At 43.4% G+C, this 8774-nt stretch overlaps 1 protein-coding gene across 1 annotated transcript in view; it reads left to right on the forward strand.

Moving 5' to 3' along the window:
- Window positions 1-1871: 1871 nt before the first annotated feature.
- Window positions 1872-8774, forward strand: part of COMP (cartilage oligomeric matrix protein) — a 13898-nt gene continuing 6995 nt past the window's right edge. The window contains exons 1-5 of the mRNA XM_010086932.1: window positions 1872-1947; window positions 3980-4065; window positions 5859-5910; window positions 7269-7441; window positions 8716-8774. The exon at window positions 8716-8774 is cut by the window's right edge and continues 8 nt beyond it. Of these exons, the coding sequence (XP_010085234.1) occupies window positions 1872-1947; window positions 3980-4065; window positions 5859-5910; window positions 7269-7441; window positions 8716-8774 (446 nt within the window). The remainder of the gene's footprint in view (window positions 1948-3979; window positions 4066-5858; window positions 5911-7268; window positions 7442-8715) is intronic.

The raw sequence follows: 8774 nt of genomic DNA on the forward strand, positions 1-8774 counted from the left end.
TACTAGTAGGCTGCCTTCCTGGCCACCTAGCAAGGTGCTGGACTGAGCACTCTGCAAAGTCTGAATGTCTCTCTCACCTCTTGACAACAGGACCTTCAAACATAAACCAGACGGACAGCAGCTATCACTGTTTCAGGTGAAGACTTGGACTCTGTGGGGTTGGTGAAAGGGCATTTTTCATTCACTCCCCATTTGCTGCTTTAAAATAAAAATTGTATATAATATTTCCCAGAACATCACTGGAAAAACCTGTATATTTTATCTTTAATAATCAGTTGTGATGCTTTTGATTGGTCCAGAAGGACCCAGAAATTCTAAAACCTAGGAAACTGGGTTGTTGTGAGATCCAGCTAAACTACTTTTGTTTACCACAAGTATCAAACCCCCAAAGCTGATTTAGCTGGGGGTTGACAGCAAAAATTCACTTGCTGTGTGTAACATGAGATGGTACGTGCGCCAGACGGGCAGAATCATACAACTGCCACCTAGTAACACATGCAAATTAACCTTATTTTCCATATAAATCTGCTTGGTGCAAGAAAATGTCAAATCTGTCGCGCCAGACAAGCAGAATCATACAACTGCCACCTAGGTAACACATGCAAATTAACCTTATTTTCCATATAAATCTGCTTGGTGCAAGAAAATGTCAAATCTGTCTGCTGCAGCCTTCCCATAATATAAAACTACCACTATTTATTTGCTTCCTATAGTGAACATACCAGTGCCTGCAAGACTGCACCCAGTTACCTTCAAGAATTGTGCACAGCTACAGGGATGGGAAGTTTTTTTCCTGAACACGGGAGGTCTGAGGTAAAAATGAGAAAAAAATCTTTATGTAAATATCCAAGGATCCTGCTGCTATAACACTTTAAAGACTGAGCTACTGTTTCCTGGGGCTTTCCTGTCTGTGTCCCCAGGGGTGTTGTATGATCAACATACTGACAGATTTCACTAACAGTGAGAGCGTGTGATCAAGAATTTCACTGCTCTTCAGACTAACCTTTTTCACAGGTCACAGTTTAACTTGCAATTTCCTTGAGGTAGTAGCTTTAAGGTTTTCTTTGGGCAGATTTTCTTTGGCTGCTCTAGATGGATTTCTCAATCCGCTCTGTGTCTTCTGATGGAAAGTGCTGAATTGAGACTGACTGATGGAAAATGCTGGATTGAGGCTCATTCCTTCACAGAAAAGAAACAGTAAAAATCTACCTTCCTTTCATGCCATCACTTCTGCACTGCATCCTTCCTTTAGACAAGCCTGGGTGGGGGTTAATAAGAACATCAGCCTCTAAGGGCTAGTGCATTTACCCGATCCCTCTCTGAAATAGGATGTGATAGCTCCTCTTTGGAGTTGGAAGAGGATTCAATCATTCTGCCCCAAGTGTGAGTGGTAAAACTGTCTTTCGGGAGTTTAAAGAGCCCTTTCTGAAACTCCAGTGAAGTCCAGATGTCTCATAGCTTCTGTGATCTTGTGAGCAATTTTAGAAGGAAAATCTGTGAGGGATAGGGCTATGAATCATCCGTCTATCCTGTGTCCATGAAGAAGAAATAAAAATGCCAATTCAAAAAGAATCCATTTAATTCTGGAATTTTCTGACCTATTTTGGTGCAAGCTGGTCTAAAAAAAAAAAATTAAACTACTCTCCTGATGAGTTTCTCATATTGTTTACTTTTGTAACATTCTCTGCGGACTAGCAGCCAGAAATGACGTCCACCCCTCGTCCAGCATCAGAGAATAAGAACTTCAGAGGAAGGAATGCAACTTCATAAATAGCAAACCACAGACACTAATGGGGAGCAGAGGCAAACCTGCAGGTTAAAAATCCGTTGCGAGAGAAGCCCATCCATCCACACTGCCTGGAGATTCGAAGATGATTTCAGCTCTAGCGTTTGCTTTTCTCCTCTGTCTCTCTTGTCCTTTTTCATCATGTCAGCAGAGAAGAATAGGTAAGTCATTTTAATTTTCTCTATATTTTCTGGACTCGTATGCTTTCTAGATTCCTATGAAAATTCTAGTTTGCAGAAGGGAATGAGGAAGAAGGTAATGTTTCAAGTGCATCTGCTGAAGCCTGAAAGCAATATTTAGTGATTTTGGAGTTTCATATGAAACTTGAAGCTTAACTGTGTAAATGTTCAGACTTTGATTTTTCCCCAGTTCCTCTCCTACGGCAACTGGAAATTTTTTTTATGTTTTGTTATGACCTGCAAGAGACACTCTACATTAATCTGCATTTTGCATGGGATTTAAGTTAAAAATCCAGATCGTACAGAATGTCCTATAGCTGGAACCTTGGATATTCTCTTTGTTTGTGCACAAAGAGCTCAGGGAAGCCCTGACTTCTAGGAACGGAGCCATGCTAAGTTCATTACAAAAGTTCCACTTCTCTGAACAGCCTGTTCGGGGAATGCTCACCTCCAAGAGGATCCGTGAGATCCGGCAGACTCAGACTTTGTACCATAGATTCTGGTGTCTGCTTGTGGAGACAGAATGAGTCCACGGAGAAGGATGCACAGTAATGGAAATGTCTGCAAGTGCATAGATTTCATTTGGGAATCGTTCCTGCGTGGTTGAATCATTATTGTGAATTTCAATATTAAAAAAACCCCAAACTTTTATTTTAAATTACATCTTGCTGTTAGGGATGGAAAATTCTTCCCAGGAGTAACGGAAGCTGCCTGAAGCCTTCATGCAGAGCTTATGCAAAACCTCTGTTTGAAGTTAGAAATTACAAAACAAGAAACGTCACTGTAATTCAGTCTTTCTGTCTTAGAATTACACATTTGTGGTACTTCCAATTTAGTTCCCAAACCAAAATGTATTGGAGAGGTTACAAATATTTATAAAGTTCTCGGCTCATCTGTCACATGAGAATGCCAAAGCTGTTGTACCAAGTCAGTAGCACAGGCTCACATCTTGCCTTTGGCTCTGGCAAATTCTTCCTGCTCAAAGAGGCAGACCCCTAGCTCCAGCTGATTCTCCCCTGAACACACAGTGCTGTTTGTAGAAGATAACTGCTTTTCTCTCTTCATAAAGGCTTGCTTACACTGTAGGCAAGGTGTGACCCCTGTTAGAGGATCGATTAATCTAGAAAAAAACAGAGAAATGAGGTCGTGCTTTCTCCTGGCAGACAGGAGAATACCAGATTTGAACTTTGTGTCCAATTGTTTTTAAATGGTCCAAGTTTGCTTAAAACTTACATAATTCTAGAAACAATGAGCCACTTCCATTCATTCTTCTTGAGCAAAGCTGGAGTATAGACTAGATTTTTAGCATGTCTCAAAGGACTAGGCAAGTCTAGAATCTAGCAGATGGGAGGGAAAAATCATGTTAATCAGCCCTAGATGACCTTGTGAGATGATTTATATCCTCTGTTCAGCATCGTTTGAACAGGATTTTGCAATGTTGCGTGGATGAGCAGATGGATCCTTCGTGTCCCAAAGCCACTACATGGCAATTTGAAACTGCCGCTACCCAAAAAGAACCCGTCTACCGCAAGAAAAAAGTCTGTACCATGAGGCAACGCCCGATGTGCTGGTTTTCCACGTTCAGTGCTTGGCAGCACATTTGGGATAGACTCAGCAAAGAGCCTTGCTTTAGTGGTGCCCTTCATAGCAGCTTCCACAGCGCTGAATTATTAATTTGCTGCTTTTGGCAGCAAAGCCTTCCTACGTGTGAACTGCAGAGACCGTGCCAGATTAACAGCTACCGCAACGGCCAGACTGCCACGCCAGTTTGTGTGCTGAGGGGTAACTGTCACCTACCTGACAGGCACGGCTGAGCATCGCTGTCTGCCCTGCGCAGGGCAAATTCTACCCTGCGTGCAAGTCTGTTAATTCCAGCAGGCTTCTAGTTAGGAACTGGCAGAGACTGGTGTGGAGGAGTCTGTGTCTTTAATATTAAGCTGAAGTTAATAATACCGGTTGGTTTGTACTGATAATGGCTCTGCTGTGTTTTTCCCAACCCCTTTGGTTTTTTTAGGAGGTGAAGTTGGGCCAGAAATGCTGGAAGAGATGAGAGAAACTAACCGTGTGCTAATGGAGGTTCGAGACTTGTTGAAACAGCAGGTAGGAGACAAAGGGACCTGATTCCTTATGTTCTGGACAAGAGAGATCTCTGAATCCTCTGCTGTGTGTACTGAGTTCTGGAACTGGGGGGGCTGCTTCTTGCTTTAAGTGAAATGAGCAATACAAGTATTGCGCTGCAAACCAGAACCAAGAGGTGGTCTCACAATCAGATCTATAATTCTGAAACAAAATGGATTAATCTGATTTCCAAATTCTGCTGCTTAGAACCATGTCTGCTGAAAAACAGCATCCATGGAGAATGAACTCTTAAAAAAAAAGACATGCACACACAGTGGGTATATATTTAACTGGAAAAACAAGTCACTTTTTCCTTGGTTTTGTGGGCTTGTGAAATCAGTAGAGAGTCCAAACTTGGAAGATGGAAGAGACCTTTCAGCCATCTATTAGGGTCCTGGAAAGGGAAGTCGTATGGAGTCTAAACAAGTTCAGCATTCACTCTTTCCTCTTGTTGTTTTAATCCTAAACCTTTCTGGCTCCAGCTGTTTCTTAGGGAATTTGGAACTTCTTGGGTGCTTAGATCTTTTCCCGTTTTAACGAGGAGATGGTGGTTTGTCTGGTCAACTCTCTTTTAAGTAGAGAGAAAGGTTCCATTCTCCCTTTATCCACACGGGGAGCAGAGGGCAGCAGCCTCTGCCTGCCAGATAATTGGAATGGCAGACAGGCCTCTGTGCCAGGGCAAACTGGGCGGCCTCTAATCTGCAAAAACATCTGTTGCATTGAGTTACTCTCACATTTCAGGCTGCTGCATAAATACCCAGTGTTTACTAGGAATCAGGTCAGACATGGTTCCTGGCAGCCTCAAGCAATGATTTCCAGTGTTCCCTTCCAGCTTAGCACTGCTTCTCCATACAGGTTTTCTATTTGTTCTCTCTCTCGCTCTTGCCACCTACATTTTTTTTTTTTCATCTGTGGCCTTTTTCTCAACAGCGCTTTCAAGAAAACTCTTCCCCAGAAAACAAACTTGTATACACCACTGGAGAGCCAAGGTGTCAGTTCATAATTTCTTAATCTGTGCAAAGATTTTTTAAAACTTAACTTTTCCTTGATTCAGCAATTTGGGATGTTGGCAGTAAGGATGGCAAAAGGCATAACAATAAAGGGCCAGATTTACTCTCCTGAGCCAAAGGCTGAAGGATTCTTGGCACAAAGGAACCACTGACACTAGCAGTGCTCTGAATTCTCTCTGCTCTCTGTCACCCACTTCTAATGGGAGATGTTCTGAAGCAAGCTTGAAGCAATAGGAGCTTAGAGGAGATAAGAGGAAGTCTGGAGGGAGGAGCTTTTGTGAATAGATTCTAAACATCCTCAGGGCAAGGGCATTAGTGCCAAAGAATGGCATAAGCAATGTCAGAGATAATTCATATCACTGCAAAAATGGCTCCCAGAGGAGCCTCGGCCTGACTTCACCTGTGCAGTGCCTGGACCGCAGATAAAGCAGACCTCTCTAGGACTGCGTTCAGCATCTTCTAGAGTAGAAGACCCAAATAAAGTAGATTCCTCTTTATGACACTTATTTCTGTGTATTGAAGTGTTTCCTGCATCTGTGTTAGTTTTATCAAGTTAGCCTGTAGAAACACTACAGCAGAGAGTGACTGCAAGACACCTTCCGCTTCCAGAAAGTCTGCAACAGAGACTTTAGAGTAAGAGTTAATTTGTTTGTCAGTAGCTGTGCAGTCTCAGAGAGAAACCCTTTTTTCCGGCAGTGGGGCTATTAGTTTGCACGGGAGCAAAACTCAGCCTTTGGTTAAGTGGTGGTTCTTGTTTTCTTCTAGATTAAGGAGATAACATTCCTGAAGAACACAGTCATGGAGTGTGATGCCTGTGGTGAGTTACTGAGTCCTATGTTCAACTGCCTCCTCAAAGTCCTCCACACCTTTGTGTCCAAACAAGTAATAAAACACCACCTGTGACCATCTCCCCAGAGGAAAGAGCTTGTTCCACAATTAATCCGAGTGTCACAGAGTAATAATATTAGTGCTGCTTTTTTCCCTCAGGCCATTTGCACACATGGACCAGCTGTTCTCAGGGTTCAATGGCAGCTGAAGCTGTTACCCCTTTCCTGAGCATGGGGTGCAGAAGTAGCCTTAGAAAGCTCATCTTTCCTTCCAGCAAAACCCCAGCATTTGCTTACTTCCACTGAAATAACCCTTGTTAGTGGTTTTGTGACATACCATGCTCTGCTTCTCAGAGTAGCTGCATTCAGGTGCAGAAAGCTGCCCAACCACGTCTCCTAAAAACCCAGCCCATGGCCGATGTTCAAACTGCCTGGGAATGAGCACTGGGTATCCTGTGGGATATAGTTGGCGACTCCCGAGCTGCAAGAGGAAGAGAACATCACCCCCAAGAGGCACTGCTCTGCTATTCCTTCCATCCTAGTGCTGCCACCATCCAAGCAAAGAGGTTGTTTACAGAGGATTCAGGAAATAGGGTCATAAATTTTCCCATGTAAATCTTGCCCTCTGCTCCCCTGTAAATGTTTTCTTTTCTAGACTGGAGCGTACTTCCAGTATATCTGGCTTTCAGAAAGCGTGGTTCTTGGAGATGCTCTGTTATTTGCCAGTGCACTCAAAGGGTGGAGCAATAACCATTTCTGCATTTGGAGAGATCGTACTTCTGCTGGAAAAGAGATTAGCCAAAGCTTCTGGGACCTGCAGGACAGAAATGCATTCATCCACAGCAATTGTTTTAATAATTTGCTCATAAAACTGTCCTGAACTTTCTCTGTGTTACTTGATTTCTGCCTTCCCCACTTGCTATTCTCCTTTATATGAGTTCTTCTCCTGTATGCCTTACTGTAGAATTTGAGCCTCCTTTAGTCATGCAGTGAACAACGTGACTCACAGCCGCTGTGTGCTTCTCTCATTTCTCAGAAACATGGAGAGAGGAGGCCTCGTTTTTAGTGAAGATTTTGCTGGTGGTGGTATAGTGCTGGGTTTTGGTTTGTTTTGTTTCTGGAGTTTCTTATTTATTTTTTTCTCTGCCCTGACTCAGAAATCTGACAAGCTGCTGCTTCTGGCTTCATTCTCCTCCATTTACAAAATAGAGTTACAACTGCTCAGCCCTCAGAAAGGATGCAAGGAAATGTCCTGTGTGTGCAGCACACTGGTATCTTCTGAGATGATGGGACCACCTGATGATCTGGCAGTGACAGCTCTGTGCCTAATGTTCCTTTTGTCATCTAGGCATGCACACGGAGGCGACAGGCCCTGTCATCACCGTGACACAGTTTAACAGATGCCTCCCGAACTCCTGCTTCCCGGGAGTGGCCTGCACTGAGACCGGCACGGGCTTCCGCTGCGGACCCTGTCCCCCAGGGTACTCAGGCAATGGATCCCACTGCACGGACATCAATGAGGTAAAAACCAAGTAGCACAGGCTGGAAGTTACAAAACCAGCTCACTTTTCTTGGGAGCGTTGCAGGTTTGTCTTGTGGTTGTAAAGAGAAGTCTTGCAAATCCCCTAGGAGCTGAAGTTCAACAGAAATATCATTTCACTGGAACACATCAGTATCTCCCCCTCCCTTCAGCTCTGTTCCATGTTGGTTTTATGTCCCGTCGAGCTAGGCGTTTGTTTCTAAAAGATACATAGGCTCAAACAAAATAAATCTTTTCCTTTCTACCACACAGGAAGATGAGCTTGGAAGACCAGAACAGTCCCTTTTGGTCTTAAAGTCTTTTGAGCTAATGGCTGATGAGTTGTTAGAGATAAGATTTATTATGTGTGGAATGGAATCAAACGCTTCCTGAATACTCCTTTATATAATAAATCTTACCACACTACTCATATTGCTTTACTTCTGCCTTTAAATCAAACCTTGCTAGGCAGATACTGGGCTTTTTTTTTAGCAAGTGTGGCATTCCACCAAGTTTACTCTCTGTGTGTATGCAAAGCTTTACTCAACGATTAATTTTGCGTGTCCTGTGTTCCCAAACCATAGTCCTGTGCTTGCATTAATTTTGCATGTCCTTAGTTCTGTGTTCCCAAACCATAGTCCTGTGCTTGCTGGTCAGCCCTCCAGGCAGCTGGAAGTGCCTTGCAAAGCTCTATCACCTCTAAAGTGTTCAGTTTAAAAACCTGCTGAAGTTAAAAGGGTCAATGAGAGATTTTGAAAGTGGGAACCGCTGTATTAATGTAACGCATCTGCCAGTGCAGAGCGCAGGAATTCCGTGAAAATAATAAAGTCTTAGCGAAAATAAAACAAGCATTAACAGCAACTTTGGAAAAACAGTTACCTCCTAGAGTAGTAAACTAACAATTGTTCTTGTCTTTCAAAACCAGAGTAAGAAATTATCCAGTTTTCTGGATTCAGAGACGGCCAGGAAAGAAAGTGTGAAGTGAAGGCAGCTCTTTGCCTGGGCAGTTGATGTCACCTAGGAAGAATTAGTCCCGAAAGTTGATTTGTTTTACTTGTCTGCACATACTGGGACTTGGGAGAACTGAGATGGGGAAGCTGTATTTTCCACTTGCAAGGAAAGCCAGGAACTTCTATGCATTTTTTTTTTCATTCTTTAAGAATAAAAGTACAATAGCTGGATCTCACCCAGCAAGGCTTGCTTTGAGAGCTGCTTTCACAGCTGGCCTCCAGCAAGCCTGCCTCACTGTTCTGCACACCCTCTTTCTTGTTTACAGTGCAATGCAAACCCCTGCTTCCCGAAGGTCCAGTGCATTAACACCGCCCCTGGCTTCCG

This window comes from Pterocles gutturalis, unplaced genomic scaffold, assembly GCF_000699245.1.
Source record: "Pterocles gutturalis isolate BGI_N339 unplaced genomic scaffold, ASM69924v1 scaffold31371, whole genome shotgun sequence".
Lineage (NCBI taxonomy): Eukaryota > Metazoa > Chordata > Aves > Pterocliformes > Pteroclidae > Pterocles > Pterocles gutturalis.